This window comes from Peromyscus leucopus, chromosome 4 (assembly GCF_004664715.2).
Source record: "Peromyscus leucopus breed LL Stock chromosome 4, UCI_PerLeu_2.1, whole genome shotgun sequence".
Classification (NCBI taxonomy): Eukaryota; Metazoa; Chordata; class Mammalia; order Rodentia; family Cricetidae; genus Peromyscus; species Peromyscus leucopus.
In genome coordinates this window covers 43162604-43181111 of record NC_051066.1, presented here as the reverse complement: position 1 = coordinate 43181111, position 18508 = coordinate 43162604, and the positions used below count along the sequence as shown (strand labels likewise).

The following is an 18508-nucleotide window of genomic DNA, read 5'->3' as shown; positions in this document are numbered from 1 at the left end:
TGCCTCATGATATGCAGCATGTGCTCTGATCTTAGACCACCTGACTTATAGTGACTGCTGTGTCTTTGCTCATATGGCTTTAGATTATTTCTACACCTAAGGTAATAGTGATCTTTGTTCTTCTCTGTGTTTTGGTGAATGTGTACCTATGTCTATTTTCAAGGTCCTGAACCTCTTTCTGGCCTTGCTTCTGAGCTCATTTAGTGCAGACAACCTTGCAGCCACTGATGATGACAATGAAATGAACAATCTTCAAATTGCTGTGGACAGGATGCACAAGGGAATAGCATATGTAAAAAGAAAAATATATGAGTTTATCCAGCAGTCCTTTGTTAGGAAACAGAAGATTTTAGATGAAATTAAGCCACTTGATGATCTAAACAACAGAAAAGACAATTGTATATCTAACCACACAGCAGAAATTGGAAAAGATCTGGACTGTCTGAAAGATGTGAATGGAACCACAAGTGGCATAGGGACTGGCAGCAGCGTGGAGAAGTATATCATTGATGAGAGTGATTACATGTCATTCATAAACAACCCCAGTCTCACCGTGACTGTTCCCATTGCTGTGGGAGAGTCTGACTTTGAGAACTTAAACACAGAGGACTTCAGCAGTGAATCAGATCTAGAAGAAAGCAAAGAGGTAAGATTCTGTAAATTGGGGAGGTGAAAATGTATACATTTATATATGTACAAATATATATGTGGATTGTATTGTCTGCATTGATGATTTGTAGAACATTTTTGGATATCGTCAAATATTATTTTATTGAGAGACCAAAGATTTAATCACAGGAAGATGAGTGACAAATCAAAGTATAAAATACTGATGTGTGATTTTTCTCATCCTTATTAAAGAATATCTGTTAAATTACTAACAAATAGTAAACAAAAAAAGCATCATTATAAGGCTACTTAATCCTTACAATTAACAAAGGAAGAGCATGTTATTGTAACTTTTCCAGTAAAAAATAAATAAAAATAGCTTTGGTGCTTAAGAATGAAGGTAGAACCTGGAGCCTTTGATATAAGTGTTCATATTTTTTCTGTGTATCACCTCAGCTCAAATACATAGAAGTGAACTTTCAAAAGAAGTGGTCCACACCATTCCTCACAATAAAATTACATTATGTTGTAGTTCTGTGTGGGCTAAAATAGCACTGTGCTCTGAGCTGGATGACTTACATAACTAAAATCTATTTATTCACAATTCTGGAAAGTAGACAATTCAAGACCATGGTATCACAGGGTCAGTTTTTGGTGAGGGCCATCTCCTAAGGTTGTAGATGGCCACCTTCCTTGAGTCTTTACAAAGATTGTCTGTGATATGTGCACACGAACAGAAATAGATCTGTGGTCTCTTCCCCAACTTTTAAGGGCTTCACTCTATTGGATTACAGCCTTAACTTCATGATTCATTTGCTCTGTAAGGCTCATTAACAAACCCCACCTTCAGATATATAGATGGTTTCATTATTTGAAGATGGAACAGAGGACAGGTGGGTGAATACAATTCAATCCATGAGATCTTACTTTAAAATATTAACCTAAAACATTAGTGGATATTAGGGCTGTCCCTGACTTGGACTGACTTACTATTACTATTTCTCACCAACCAATGCATTCTTATTTACTGTGTTGCTGAATATGGTGTTCAGTAGTTTGTGTGTTGTGAATGTATTTTTTACTTATATTTTCAACTTACAGTGTGCTTTCTGGGATATAACAATGGTATCATACATTAAGGAAAGGGACAATTTTGTAAGACAATTCCAAAGAAATCTAAAACAAGGAATCTGTGGTTCAAGCTTTGATGGAAGTCCCCAAAACAGTACAGCATCTTTAGAGTTTCCATAGTCCAAATACTTTAAAGACATCAGTATGTCAATGACAGTCGATTCCTCACAAAAATTTGCTGGCATATACACCATGATCAAGAGAAACCATGGGGTATTTTGGTAGGTAGTTGTCTGGGGAGGATACCATAGGCATATGATATAATTTAGGCTATTGAGTATGTCAATTTAATAATGACTCAAGCTTTTATAACAAGTTTTTGTGTCAAGTGGATATCTCCCACTTTTAGGAGTAGGGGCTGGTATTGAAACTAGCAATGGCTGCATTGAGATATTTGGGGGATTTGTAGTGAAAGAAGGGGAAGAAACAGCACAGAGACACAAGAGTGGGAAAATCCTGACTACAATGTCCATGTAAATGGATTTGAAGTGTTAAAAAAAAAAAAAAAAAACAGCCGGGCAATGGTGGTGCACGCCTTTAATCCCAGCACTCAGGAGGCAGAGCCAGGTGGATCTCTGTGAGTTCAAGGCCAGCCTGGGCTACAGAGTGAGTTCCAGGAAAGGCACAAAGCTACACAGAGAAACCCTGTCTCAAAAAACCAAAAATAAATAAATAAAAATAATGCATCTTCCTTCCCACACTCCAAATCCATTTCCTCCATTTAAAATGCTTTGCCAAGTATTTTAACCCATTGAGTCAATAATAACTGACAAACAGAGTATCAGGAGTCTCATGTATATGTGTCTGCATATATGTATCAGTTCAGTAAAAGGCTAAGATTTAAAATAGATCATGCTCTGCTCATACGTCGGCACACACTCAGTTTATAGATGAGTGCCTTCTCTGTTGCATCTCTATGTGAATGCAACAGTGTATTACATACCTTTTGACCATGGCATGCCAGATTGATTTATTTTAATCACTTCAAAGTTAAACTCTCATTAATATCAATAAATAAGATCCCTGTAAGAAATCTGGTCTCAGATTAAAAACATTTTGTGTTGAAAGTTAAAGCTGAGCACAAGAAGAAACCATCCAATCCATTCCTCCCACAGACACACCGAGCATGCTTTGCTTGCTCTGTGTTGTGTTTTTTCACCTTCAAGGTCAAAATCACTTTCTGTACCAGAGAACATCTTTAAAAGCAAGAAACGTGGCATAAATCCACTGTGAAGGGAAAATGCTCTTAGCATCAAGATTGCAGTTTTAAGTGATTTTGGAATACCCTAGTGGGAAAGGCAAAGTGCGTATTTCAAACACAATGCGGTTTGTACATTCCTTCATCTCAACTCTTAAGCGAGCCTGCCAAGTATATATGGATCCCATAGATCAAAGGACACGTGTATAATTTAGCTCCTGGGGTTCACGTGTAAAAATATACACAGTCTGTAATTAACTAGTCCATTTGGGATTTAATAAGTTAAAGATTTATTAATTGCCTAATAAATGCCAAAATGGATCTAAAATATTTTATTAATCTCAAAACAGTGAGAATTAGTACTTTACATTCAGAGTAAAACTTAATAGCAATTTAAGAACAGAAAAAGAAGACCAATTTACCTTCTTAAATTTTAAATTAATAAAATTTTTGTTTGAAAAACATTTGGGTTTAAATGTTACCCAGTATCTTTAGAATGTTGTTGGAAACATGTTTTGTGTGCAGAGTTGACGTGAGCCCTTCCCTAGCAGCTAAAGAGCTTTCCTCCGTATTTGAGTGGTAGTACTATATCAAACAAATGACTGCATTCATTCACTTTTAATTTTGACAATGAGAAAAATAAAAATATATTGACAAGCATATGTTTGCTTTTATGGTTTAGATACAATGTTTTTATCCTGTGCTTAAAATGTGAATAACAAATTAAATAAAGACATTGCGACTCTTAATGACACAACAATGAAGGTGAAAGTAAGAGAATTTTTCCAAATTTACATTTATCTCCTAAGTATTAGTATTTTTAATGTGGGCATTATTTGTAAGTGTCCGTAAGAGGTTTACAAAAGTTAACTGTTTATTCAAACTCAAAATAAAGCATAGTAAATTCAGAAGAGCAGAGAGAGAGAGTGAACAGGGTCACCCCACCTCAGGTCAGGTAAACTAATTAATGCAAATTAGAAATAGAATTCTGTCTGTCAACTAAAGGAGGACAGGCCTTTATGTAACCCAACTTTTGGTAAACACGGTTGAGTTTTTGTGTTTCCAATTACACACCAATGTTTATCTTGTTTTCATTTTTCTTTTTTTGATCTTACTGTCCTGTTATGTCCTCATTACAAAGAAATTTTCCAATAACTCAAAAGAATAAAGTATGAGTAGAAATAATTTAAAGCTCAGATTGTCTTTATGAATTAGGATGCTGATATAGAAATAACAAGAAAAATCTGTCAGTCTGTGTATATTCTTTTAAAAAAAAACATGTAAGAGTGAAAACCTTATGTAAGCATATCCTAAAAAGTTAAAATATGAATGTGAATATAAATATATTACAAGTGAGTCTTATTGAAGTGGGTATCTGTAGTTGGAGTTTTCTCCAGTCCCACTCAGGCCCACAAGCTGCTCAGACCCAAGTACACTCACAGACTTATATTACTTATAAACTGTATATCATGGCAGGCTTCTTTCTATCTAGTTCTTATATTTTAAATTAACCCATTTCTATTAATCCATAAGTTGCCACATTGCTTGTGGCTTACCTGTACTTTACATTTTGTTTCTCATGGGGTGGCAGCTGACAGCATCTCCTGACTCAGCCTTCTACTTCCCAGAATTCTCCTCTCTCTTGTCCCACCTATACTATACTTCTTGCCTGGCTACTGGCCAATCAGTGTTTTATTTATCAGTTAATCAGAGCAACACATTCATAGCATACAGAGCCATATCCACAGCACTTCCTCTTTTCTTTCTCTTATTTTCAAAAAGAAAGGTTTTAACTTTAACAAAGTAAAATTACATATAACAAAACAATTATCAAGTAAGAATTACAGTTACAGTATCTAGTCTATTTGTATTTGGCAAAATTAAAGAAGATATTCTATCTATCCTATATTTGTGAGTCTAAGGTTTTATATCTAATTTATCTTTATCATAACTAAGGAAATTGTGACTATCTAGTCTTCAGCTACATCAAGGACCTCAGAAGGATATAATATTACCTGAGAAATGGGCGAAGGACGCAAGCAACTTTTGGCAGTCTTCCGAGAGTAGACAGAGAAAGCTGGCAGCCTAAACAGTCATCCAAAGTTCTGTAAAGTTGGGGCATCTGTCTTCAGTTCACAGGCCTAGAGTCTCTCAGTCACTTATCTCTGTGTCCTGTAGAATGTCTGGCCATTTCCTCTGCAAAGCAGGAGCCTGAAGGACCATTTTGCCTTGCAAAGTTCAGTGGCCACCTTCCTATAGGTCCTGCATGTCCAGTCGATACATTTTTTCAAGCTGTCCAGGCAAGAACAATTTTCTTGCCCAAATGGCTATTTTTGCCAAGAAGAAGATGAACTCCATATAGAGTGTCTTCGATGCTCATCTTTCCCTTTGAAGTAAATCTGTGCTGCCAGGAACAGACTTGTCTTACTGTCCAGAAAGTCTAAATTTTTTTGTTGTTTTTTTTAAAGATTTATTTATTCATTCATTTATTTATTTATTTATTTATTTATTTATTTATTTATTTATTATGAACACAGAAGAGGGTGCCAGATCTCATTTCACAATGTTGTGAACCACCATGTGGGTGCTGGGAATTGAACTCAGGGCCTCTGGAAGAGCAGTCAGTGCTCTTAACCTTTGAGCCATCTCTCTAGCCCCCAGAAAGTCTAAATTTTTAAAACATTTTAAATGCCATATTCTGTAGGTCTATGAAGTGTTTGAAGATTACCTACCTAATTGAATTATATCTATGTATACCTAGAAAACTTAACATGAGTATAAGTTTGACTATCATAGAAGACTAATTATTAATCTGTATTTTTAATTATCCATTACAATCTAAATGAGTTACATAAACATAATACAGTATATTACATAAACATGTATATAGTATAACAAAATTAAGTTTAAACTTGTATCAATAAACTAAAATCTATACTAATGTGAAACACTTTAAACAAGTTGTTGCCCTTTAAAAGTAGGTTCATTAATCTACCCTTTTATCCTATCATATCTATATTCTATATTTCTATACCAGGTATCTATTTGCCTTCTACATAAAATGACATCTTGAAAATGTGTCAAAAATTAAAATAATGCCTTGGGTTGGGTTCTTGCGATTTTCAGTCCAGGCATTCTCAGATAAGTCTTTTTCTTAGAACAAGGAAAATAGTACTTAGTTCCATCAAATAAATCATCTTTGTTTTCTTTTAAAGGCAGAATAAGTGAAAACAGTGGTCCTGATGAAAAAGATGCTATGGTTGGAAAGAAGTAAAACTGGCTATTGTCAGTCTTTTACTAACAAATGTCAGAATTACAGCATGACATCATTGGTACAAGGAAAAAGCAGTGATAAGGGAGTGAGATACTTCCATGAGTAATGGCACTTGGCACTAAGTCTGAAGATCTGAACTTAATATTTAGGACCCAGAAAGTAGAAAAAGAAAACTGGCTCCATCAAGTCGTCTTTTGGATTCCATGTGTGTTACAACACACATGTAGTTTCACACATACACACACACACATGCATACAAAAAATGACTAAATAAATGTAATAATAAATTTTAAGTATATGTTCCTGTTAGCATCATTCAGCTTATAATTTGATGGAGCAACTTTTATGTAGAGAATAACTCATTTCTGAGGTCCTCATTTGAGAACAACTGCTTGACAACTTTTGATTCCATTTGACAATGAAAAATGATACTACTGAGGAAGGGGTTTTATTTGAATTACATCTGATACTGTGATTCTTGATAAAGACTAAAATATATTTAGAGATCTAGCAGATCACTATTATATGTTCAGCAAGATAAATTTGCTATGTAAATTAAATTTCATCTGAATCCCTGCCCACACATAAATTTATTCATAGGGGGGAGATAGAATTTCTAATAATTAATGAATGTTAGTAAAGAATCTTACCTTCTCAAATCAGTTCACTGATCATTACATGAAGAGAAGGCATCATACACTGAATACTGTTTTATAGTGAAGAATGCTGGATAATAATGAAATGCTATTGTATTCATAACTTTTTTATAAAATAAGTATTAATTCTTACAACACTGAGAATGTCAATAAAAGCTATTGGTATGACATGAGTTACTTAAATGAAGTGGCAAAACTCAGCCTGGACCTATTACTATATAGCCACTGGTAAATACCAATTAGGTTGAGGATGAGACATATAGATCTTCAGAAGGCCGTGTCCTGATGAATGATGGGCAGTGTAACTTAAGCCCTCCATCTAATGATTCTCTTCATCTGTTAGAGAAGCAAATGCATGATTTATCCTTGGGTATGTTTTTAAGTCAGACGAAATGGTAGAATCAAAGAAAAGGTCATTCGAAGCAAATACAGCCCAAATGTAAATTTAAAATCTACCTGTTGTTGCCTCCTGTAGCGAACAGTGAATACTCCAGATGCTGAATGTGGTAAATAGGCTAACGTCATATTTTTTGAAAAGTTAAATTAGTTTTCAGTGAAGAATCTGTGTATATTTTCAGAGGTAATCTTCAAAATGAACACTGAGGACTAGGCTGATCATTCATATCTACATAGATCCCCATGACCTGTAATTTTCTATTTCACAAGAAACTTAAAAGAAAGGGAGACAATCACTTGGATATAAACCCAGATGTAGATGCCATCTTCCTTTGAGCAAATACAAAGTAAACCTCTGTTTCATACATATGAAATTCTATTCTAAACACTAATAGTTTTAGTGTGACACTTAAAATTTATTATTTAAAATACATTTTGAGTGGGCAGTTTGTGTGGTGTCTTTTAGGGTCTACATAAATCATAGTTTGGAAAATATAGTACTCTATTTCAAATATCAAATAGGGCCATGAATGTTTTAGTTGCCAATAAACACTAAGTGTCAAACATCTTGTTGGTGTTCAGTATATCTTACCTGACTAAATTACCCAATGTACTAATTATTTTTACCCAAATTTGAAGGCCAGCATGCCATCTTTACAAAGAATTCCAAGAACTAGCTCCTATCTTTGGAATAAGTTGATATTTCCTGCTGTTTTTACCATCATTGTCTACTGAGAATTTAAAATGAGAGCCATGCATCTGGTTACTACTGCCAAATTCTGGGAAATAATGTTTTTATCTAATTAGCTTCACATGTCATATTAGCATAAATATAACTCATTGAGGGGAAAACTGATTTTTCCATAAATTTATTGATTTGTTTTTACAATCTAAAATATTTTTCAGTAATAGAGCATGCTTATTTTCTAGTCTAAGGTTATTTGTGTATTGATATATATTTTTACTTTTTGTATGGCACCTTTTCTCCAAAGAGCATATGGAATATAAAATCATGAATTTTTTATAATAAATAATTCTAATCTTCCGATCTACCTAACAATGAATATTACAAACATAAGTTAAAGCAGCAGGTCATAATTGCTCAGAAGTAAGACAGTATTAAAGGTTTAAACACAGAATAGTTTAATGATTTTATTTCCTTCAAAGGTAGACATTATCTTAGTTTCATTCTTTTTTTTCTCTCTTTTCCCCATGACTACAAGTAATGACACTGTCCCCATTCTCCAATCCACAGGACAGAGGTTTCCTCACTGTGTGTTGCTAATGGTCACTTGTAACATCCCTACACAACATAGCAATATCTGATTGCATACAGAAATTCCTGGAAAAGGAAATAACAGGGATGGTTTCCTATTTCTTCTTCTGAATCTCTGTTTTACTATAAATTTTCAGATCACCTTGCCTCAAGAAAAAAAAAGTAAAAAAAAAAAAAAAAAAAAAAAAAAAAATGAAGCCATGGTAATAATCCCTTCTTGGTAGGCCACTTATTAGGAAATTAAATTAAAGGAATTTGTTTTATATGCCCATTTTGCGCACAGAAACTCAATGAAAGCAGCAGCTCTTCAGAAGGGAGCACTGTGGACATTGGGGCACCTGCAGAGGAACAGCCTGTCATGGAACCCGAAGAAACCCTTGAGCCCGAAGCCTGCTTCACTGAAGGTAAAGATAAGGTCTTCAGCTAGCATCTCACCTGCAGAGTGCAGCCTTTTCAGCTGCTGACCACCCAAAGTCGGTCCCTTCAACACAATCAAACTTGGCAATAGACCCATTTCACGTGTTTTGAGAATTTAAAATCCAGTGCTGTTCTCTGATTATTTCCTTCCACACCATGGCAGAGGTTATGAGTCTAGAGAAAAATGCTGTCATTTCATCAAAACTCATGACTAATTGACATTTTTTCAGAGAAAATGGTGATTGTTTTTACAATAAATTCGCTTCTTAAACATTTTTCCAATGCTCACAAAGAAAATTTATCTGAATGGTAAATTTGCTGACTATGAAAACTAAGAGAATTTCAAATTTAAAGTCGGGTTTTTAGATGAAAGCACAATTCTTAATGCATGTTGTGAGCACAGGAAATGCAGAGTGCCCTGGATCCCTGGGCCTTGCACAGGGCCCGCTTCAGCCTACAGTGATCCAACAAAAGGGTGAGACTTGTCTCCTGTAGTTAGTGTTTACTAAGCTTTCGTGCCTTTGTGATTTGAGTTTGGGAAACGTTAATGTATTTGTAATTTTCTATTAGTTGTTCTTTGCCTTATAGACCTAAAAGGTCATTAGTCTTTTTTGTCCCTTCTATAAATTATGCACATACTCACTCTAAACCTTTCCCAAAACTGCTTCCCTATGTCCATCTGAAAGTTTCTTGCTCTGCTGGCCAGCTCTAACAAGAATTCATCTGACAGCTTACTTAAGAATACTTTCTTTTTTAGTGTTCTGGCAATTCTTCTCTACATTCTGTCCCTTTCCTTTAGTGCTCTGTTCCTCAGCTCCATCCTGCAATCTTGTCTTCTTCCATTCATCCCTTTCTTTTTCTTTCTCTATTTTCTTCTGACATCCTACCTCTTTTCCCCACTTTGTCTCTTTTTTGCCTTGGGGCAGCATTCCTGTGTTTATCTCTTTTCTTTAAAAGCGTTTAAACACAAGAACATACGCAGTACCTTCCACTCTCCCTTTTAATTTTCGTCGACAGTGTTAAGAAAGGTAGTTAGTGCTGTCCATGAGTTTGATTCAGAAAATAAAAGCAATGGGGGAAGTCAAAGGTGCATCCAAGCAGGACCATGCAAGTCACTTGGTAGTGAACTCATTACTCAGAAAACCATGCACACCCTTTCAGGATCATCACAAGAATACTCGTATGCTGATGAAATCTGTATTGCTGCTCTACACATTTCTTAAGGGAGATGTTTTCTGTTCAGTGACCACTTTCATTTTGAAGTCCTTTACTAGAGTAGCTATAACAGATGCGATATGGTCATTCAGTAAAAGACAAACTACTTGTCACTATTTGTAATTTACTTCTTTGAAGGCAGCATTGTGTAAAGTAAAGGCAAGATCTGAAGGTGCTTCATGGCCCATTGATTTCCCACTGCTCATAAGTACACACTTCTTACTGTAAGCTGAAAGTGTCATCACAACCAATGAGAGATAGTACTGGTGGTGGGAGGATGAACCTGGCCTTGACATGGTGTGTGATGGAGGCAGCAGAGCTCTTTTTGACCTCTATTGGGACCTTGTGCTTGCAGGCTGTGTACGGAGATTCAAGTGCTGTCAAATTAGCGTGGAAGAAGGGAGAGGCAAGCAGTGGTGGAACCTGCGTAGAACGTGCTTCCGGATAGTGGAACACAACTGGTTTGAGACCTTCATTGTGTTCATGATTCTCCTGAGTAGCGGTGCTCTGGTGAGTGACCATCATTAATCCAACGTGCTACAGTAGCTACTTTGAAAATCACCTGGTACTGGTGACTTTTTAATCCTTTGTACTCCATTTTCTTTGTTACCAATGAGTCTTCAATAATTGCACCTTTTAAATCCCCCAGCCACGAATTTAATGACTAACCCTGCGTGTCTGGGTTTGCCTTTACCTGTGCACACGCATTTCTAATCATTCATCAATGCTTGCTTGTTATGAAGCAGCACTGAAAATTTGGCCCTTCTGCTGGATCATGGTAAACAAATGAGCACGCAATTTGTCTTTGCTGAACCAAACGTGAACATGAGAAGCACAGTGGAGTTCATGGAAGTGCTATTGCTGTGATTATCTATCCTCTGAGTTCTGATGAACTCTTTGTGGGCAAAGGAAGCCCGTAGGGACCCCTTCTCTGTCTCTTCTCATGTGGGTTCACTATTCTTGGGCTTCTCAGGAAACAATAAATATTGGTGACAATAAGTAGTGGGCAGCACACCTGAGTGATTATTTAAAGATAGGATTGTCTTCACAGGAAGGTGTTCACTTTATCAGAATCTATTTAAATTTAGATGAAAATTTTTATGAACATACAAGTATATTGGTAGCATTCTAGAATTTTAGATATTAGAAATATTTAAGCCATAAAATACTTGGATTAATAGATAATACATAGATAGAGCTAGAGAGACAGACAGACAGATAGATAGATAGATGATAGATAGATAGATAGATGTAGACAGATGATAGATGATAGAGAGATACCTAGATAGATAGATAGATGATAGATAGATATAGATGACTGATTGATAAATAGATTTATAGATATATGCATACACACATACATAGATACATGGAAAAAATATATATAAATAAATGAACACAAAGCATTTGCTTGATAAAAGCACAAACACAAGTTTTTTGGGTTTTTTTGTTTTTTTTTTTCTTTTTTTTTTTGGTTTTTCAAGACAGGGTTTCTCTTGTGTAGCTTTGTTTTCTGAATCACTTGTAGCCAGTGCTGACTACAGAGATCTGCTGGTCTGCTCTGAGTGCTGTGATTAAAGGCGTGCGCCACCACCGCCCGGCTACTTACAGTTTTTAAATCGTGTATTTATTTACTGTAACTATCTGGGTGGAATAAGCATCTTCTACATATCACCTTAGACAAAAAAAATATCCTTTCAGCATTGAAAGAAATATGTATTAGAAGTAAAATACCAGCTGTGGTTTATATTAGCACAACACATATTAGGATCTAACTGAAAAGTAATGTCACATTACCATTAAGTAATGTCACACTATCTCTGCTAAGAAGTCAAATTATCAGCAAAATCAATAAAGAAGCAGCTAACTACTTAATAAAATTGGCCAGTATGTTGATAAACCATTTCTGCTTTATAAAAACAATCATTCTTTATTTCTTTAATCTGTCTCCTATAAAAAAAAAACATAAGCAAAAAAAAGAGATGGAATTTTCTTCCTCTCACAGTGCTGAAAATAAAACTGCTGGCCTCACATACCTTAGACAAATTCCCTAGCCACTGAGTCACACCCACCTCATGGAACAAAAGAAAGGAAACACAATAACTCCCATGCACTATAACATTGAGAAATACTTCCTGGCCTAGCCAATTGACCCATGAAATTATGCTTCTACTTCAGAAAGAGTGGTGTCATGAAGACCCCTCTGGTTTTAGTAGCTAGGAAAGCATAATTTTTCCTTTGATTTAAAATGAAAAGACCCAGAGAGTAACAAAACAACACTAACACTGTGGCTCTGCTCTCCTGTCCCAAAGAAATACCATGTGCACATATAATCAGAAAAATCTAGCTTTAAGATTCTGGGGCATTTGAAAGCTAAAATGTATAACTTTTTCTCCCTAGGCTTTTGAAGATATATACATTGATCAGCGAAAGACGATCAAGACCATGCTTGAATATGCTGACAAAGTCTTCACTTACATCTTCATCCTGGAAATGCTTCTCAAATGGGTGGCCTATGGCTATCAAACATATTTTACCAATGCCTGGTGTTGGCTTGACTTCTTAATAGTTGATGTAGGTATCTTCCATATCATGCCTTTTGTTGGAGGTAGTTTGTCTCATTTGTATCCTAATTCTAAAATGATGAAACTCTAGCCACTGTGCTCTGATGACAAGATAGGCTGCTCAGCCCTAAACTCTCTCACCAAATGATAGCATGAAACTTGGAAGTTCTAGGCTACTTTAAATTTAGTAACTGATTAAAATAGGGGAGCTGGCACACACTTTTAATCTCAGCACTAAGGAGACAAAGGCAGGCAGATATCCGAATGAAAGGCTAGCTTGATCTACAGAGCAAGTTCCAGGACAGCCAGGGCTACATAGAGAAACCTGTTGTGAAAACCAAAATAAATAAATACATACATACTTAAAAATAAGGGAGATAAGATCTAGTAGAAAAAATAAATTTAAAAATCATTATAATATATAAGGTTAGTGATGGAAAAGGACATTTAAAGAGTACAGCATTTATTCTGCCATGTTATGAACCAGACAGACTCCAATATGGCTCTCCATCCATTCTTTCACTGGTTTTGAGCCCCAATAGGAAAGAAAGCCTATAAACAGAAGGGAGAGTGGGCACTACTGTAATTTTATAAATCTCTGTTATCTACTGGAAGATTTTATGCAGAGGTTTCTAACTCCATTCCAATAAGGTTACAGAGAACAGAGAAAGACATGCCTACTTTATGTCAGAGAGGAAATTTTCTTTGAAGTCCTTGATATACCAAATGTCCTTATAGAGAATTTTAGTTATTAATAATCAATACTTCATTTACTTAAAACTCGAGTGTGGGTGATATGTACCCAGTTTCACTACACTGAAGAAAAATTATTTTCTCTCTCCCAGGGGGTATCTGTTGCAGATAGTTTCTTCATTAGGTGTGGGGCTTTCTGCTCTTGTCCCCTCCTCCATGCTGGGATTCAGTCTGGTTTAAATTTTCTTCTGGTCCTGTGCATGCTGTCACTGTCTCTGTGAATACAAGTGTGTCTCACTTGGTTGTGTTTGGAAGACACTATTTCCTTGGAGTCCTTCACCACCTCTGGCTCTTAAAAATCTTTCAACATCCTCTTCCTCATAGTTCCCCTAGCCTTAAGAGGAGGGGTCTAATGAACACATCCCATTTCGGGCTGAGTTCTCCAAAGCCTCTCACTCAACATTGTCCAGTTGGGGATCTCTGTGTTAATTACCACCTGTTGCGAGAAGCTTCTCTGATGAGGGCTGAGTGAGGCACTGATCTTAAGATACAGTAATATGTCATTGGGAGTCATTTTGTTGCTATGTTCACTGAGTAGAATAACAGAGCAACTACATATTTTTAAAAAACTGTTATATAAAAATCAAATTGGAGCAGTTTCCTTTATTCATTGTTGTTATTTGTATTGCACAGGTTTCATTGGTCAGTTTAACAGCAAATGCCCTGGGTTACTCTGAACTCGGGGCCATCAAATCCCTCAGGACACTAAGAGCTCTGAGACCTCTAAGAGCATTATCACGATTTGAAGGGATGAGGGTAAGAAAAGAAGAACTCTGGAGCATCATATATTGCCAAAGCTAGACTGAACTCGGTTTAACTAACAAGAAATAAATGCATGCAAAAGGAATGGCAAGTCTCTGCGAAATTGCTACTTTGTCATTTTCTCTGCTGCATATTTACTTCTTGGTGATATGCAAGAGAAAATAGGCCTCTCTGAAAATGATTCAGTATCATTTATCTGCATTGCTAATGAAAAGGACCTTCTTTCATAGTTGATCTTGGGAGTTTCCTTACAATGCCAAATAGAAAGGGAGAGAAAGGCAGATACTCTATTAAAGAAGTAAGTGGAGCTATGTAACAATTACCTAAAGATAATTTTGTGTCGTTCTCCTTTGTGATGACCCATCTGTACCTAAGGGATCTTATTGAAAGTCATGTGAATCACAGTGCGTATGAGTACAGAGGTGAAAAAATGAAAAGTTGTCGAATGTTTTGTCTTTAGAATGCCAACATTTTCATTATTTGAATATAATCAAGGGCAGATATTTACTGGCTGAATTACTCCTAATACCAAATCAGTTGTAACTGAATTAATCTTAATACATAATAAGATATTAATTAAATATATATCTCCACATATCTTATGACAATAAAGTTAAGGAAAAAGAAGCAGAATATTCATTACTATAGATGACCCATGGGTGAACCTTAACTTAGATTGCATTTCTCAGTTACACAAAATTTTATATTGCTCTTTTGAACAAAAAATTAAACCCTTCTCCATAAATTCATCCCAGGTTAGAATTTTACATTTATTGGCTTATTGTTATTATGATTATTTTCCAGCGTAAAACATTCATTTATATAAGATGTATGGTGTCAAAATTGATTTTTTTTAAGACCCAAAATTTATGTTCCCTAAGCAAAGCAGATGAAATATGTAAACGAAAGAGAAAGCCTTGTCCTGTTACTCTCTTAGGGTCACTTATGCTTATAAAGCAAGTGGTACTGCAGGACCCTCCACCAGCATGTAGATGCCTTGTGTACTGTGTTCCCTCATAAACAGAAATCTATTATACATTTTATTATACTATACTTTAAGAAACTTAACACTCAGCCAGGTGGCAGTGGCTCATGCCTTTAATTCCATCACTCAGGAGGCAGAGCCAGGCGGATCTCTGTGAGCTCTAGGCCAGCCTGGTCTACAGAGTGAGATCCAGGATAGGTACCAAAACAACAGAGAGAAACCCTGTCTTGAAAAACGAAAAAAAAAAAAAGAAACTTAACATTCATTTTTAATTTCCCTAACATTTATTTACTTTTTCTTTAGGTCTTCAGGAGACACAAGCACATTCATATATTCACATTTATATTAAAAACTATCATAAACTTTCCCCAGATTATGCAGAATTTAATTTTTTTCTGTGAAAAGGGCACTGTCGTTCCAGAACAGCAATTTCAGTTGCCAAGGAAAACATTGTTTTCATACATTTTATATAAAAATATGTTGGCTGAATTAAAATCCATAATTTAAAAGGCTCCCCAATTCAGAATAATGCTAAGTATATATGGTTGTTAGAAAACATTTCAAGCTGGGCAGTGGTGACACACACCTTTAATCCCAGCACTCAGGAGGTAGAAACAGGTGGATCTCTGTGAGTTCAAGGCCAGCCTAGTCTACAGAGTGAGTTCCAGGACAGGTTCCAAAGCTACAGAGAAACCCTGTCTTGAAAAATCAAAAATAATAAAACATTTCAAATTTGACCTTTTAGAAGATTATTAAATCTGTAGCCAGCTGTGCGGTGGTGGCACATGCCTTTAATCTCAGCACTCAGGAGGCAGAGCCAGGTGGATGTCTTGAGTTTGAGACCAGCCTGGTCTACAGAGCAAGATCCAGGACAGGCACCAAAACTACATGGAGAAACCCTGTCTCAGAAAACCAAAAAATAAAAAATAAATCCGTAGTCATTTATTTTTATATGTAACATTTACTTTCCATAACAAATGGGTTTGTTTTCTATTTTCTCATGTTTACAGAAATCTTTATCTATGATTATTAATAATGCTTTAAAAATAAAAACAGAGTCATAGAAACAAATACTGTGTAGATGCTAAGAAGCTGATGTCTGCCTCTGATTCCTTGGTGCAAAACTGAGATCAGGAACATCATACACCAATGACAACTCCTCAGCACCAGTTTGGCATTGTAAAGTCAAAAATAACCTAATTATTGATTCTACTGTTGTATTTCCAGCATATGAATTCCTCTGTTTCATAAAATCGTAACTGTGGATGATGGCGAGGTTGGATGTGATGATGATTGTAACTGGGAAGTGAGATTAGACTATCTTAAGAAACTCTCATTTTATTCTCCGTGGCAGCATAGATTCCCAATAGCTGGGTCACAGCGTGAACCAGGCACTCATTTTGCTTTGGGTTTTCTGTCACTCTTTCAAAGCATGTGCTTTTATGCAACACTACTGAATAAAGCATGCTGCAGAATGCTTGAGAAGGAGTCAGATAGTAAAAAATGAGTTATCATCACGTTGCCCTTTGTGTTTTGCATGTTTTATGCACATTTTTGGCTGACAGCTTTTGAACATTTATTGTATTTCAAATTTCCAGTCCAAATTTTTCAACTTGTGAAATTGAACTGAATGAACCAATGTCGTGAATAGCTAAGGGTCAAATAAAACTTGTATTTAAATTGGTATTTTTAGTTTCCTAACCTGGGAAATCGTAAATATCTTTTCAAAGGAACTCAAGTCTTAATTGCTAGGGAAACAGACAGTGAGCATCATATACAAAAAAAAAAAAAGTAACACCAAATGTTCTGTCATATCAGATTTCTAACTAATAATAAACTATATATTTCTATTTTATATAGGATAATCTTGCTCCAACTTGGATGGGGTGGAGCGGTGGTTCCTCCCCTCAGCCCTTTATTATGGGTACTGTATTACCCCTTTTGCTACCTTTAATCCTTGCACTGTGACTTATGTGTAGTGGGATGAGGGAGGGGATGGGAAGGGTATGATGGCACCACAATAGGGACAATACAGCATATACTTCCTAATCCACTACCTTCAGTGAGCTTCAGTTTCTTTTGGGGAGAAATACATATCTATATAGCTGTGAACTTACCTTCTGTGGATTATAACCCCAGTAGTGCATATCTCTATTAATTTCACTAAATATGATTCAGCTACTGTATAGTTCATTGTCCACTTATGGGGATATTACTTTTGGTGAGGGTTGGGGGACCCTGGCGTAGGATGAATATGAAAACGTTCTAACTTGTCAAGCTGATGATAGTGACTGAGGCATCCTCTCTTGCTTTTGGATACACTGCTCTGGTCCCTCCAAGGGCCAGCTACATTCCATCAGTTGATTATTAACGTGTGTGAGCAGAGACTAGGGTGCAACATACCAGGTATCATAGGGTCTTTATTTTGATCATTCTCATTCTTATTGCATAAAAATATGTTATTTGCAAAAGGTAGCAAGGCAAGATACCTGTAAAAGAGTGGAATATGCAAAAAATGTGTTCTAAATTAGAAAACCAAGGAATGTGAAAAATCAACTTATTGAACTATATAAAATAGAGTATTCATGCAGGAATAAATAAATCATGAGCAGTAAGGCATTAACGCAAAAACCAACCTCTTGTAAGCCACCCCAATAACTTCCCCACATTTTAGAAGATATCACAGTGAACCCCCAAATAAAAACAAAGCTACATTTTTATTACCTCCTAAAATTTAGGAGACATATAAGAAAGATAATTTTTATTATTTAGTAGAAGAAAAATAGCATTTTGTTTGGATAATTGATAAATTTACCTATCAGAAATATCCAAATTAATAAAATTTCATAACACTAATTTAGGTGTTAGGTTTTTTGAAGACTTTTTACTTTTCATATTCAGAATTCATGATTTCTACCTTCCTATTTTTACATTATTATTCATATAATTTTTCTATATTTCTTAGAAAAACTGTAAAACCCATAATCACCATTAACTTGAAAAAGTCAAAATGTCTTCACTTGGAGGATACTTTTTAATGCACTGAAATTTCTAACATCAAGTAACATATTTGTCTGTTCCTCATTTTTCATTGATTTAATCAGATATGTGGACCTTGAAGAAGAAATAGACTCTAAGAACTGATTGTGCTACAATAAATTCTATTAGGAGATGATTTTTTTTTAATTGTTAGAAGAAGCAGTCTCTACGATCAACCCATCAAGCATGCTTCTCTCTTAAACATCTTTTTTATGTACGTCATAACCTCAATT

The 18508-nt window shown here is 35.6% G+C and overlaps 1 protein-coding gene across 10 annotated transcripts in view; it reads left to right on the top strand.

Moving 5' to 3' along the window:
• Positions 1 to 18508, top strand: part of LOC114680593 (sodium channel protein type 1 subunit alpha) — a 146185-nt gene that overhangs the window by 109725 nt on the left and 17952 nt on the right. For all 10 annotated transcript variants that reach the window (XM_028853557.2, XM_028865487.2, XM_028860542.2 and 7 more), the window contains 5 exons: positions 164 to 646; positions 8824 to 8944; positions 10528 to 10682; positions 12573 to 12746; positions 14123 to 14245. In XM_028853557.2, coding sequence (XP_028709390.1) covers positions 164 to 646; positions 8824 to 8944; positions 10528 to 10682; positions 12573 to 12746; positions 14123 to 14245 — 1056 coding nt within the window. The remainder of the gene's footprint in view (positions 1 to 163; positions 647 to 8823; positions 8945 to 10527; positions 10683 to 12572; positions 12747 to 14122; positions 14246 to 18508) is intronic.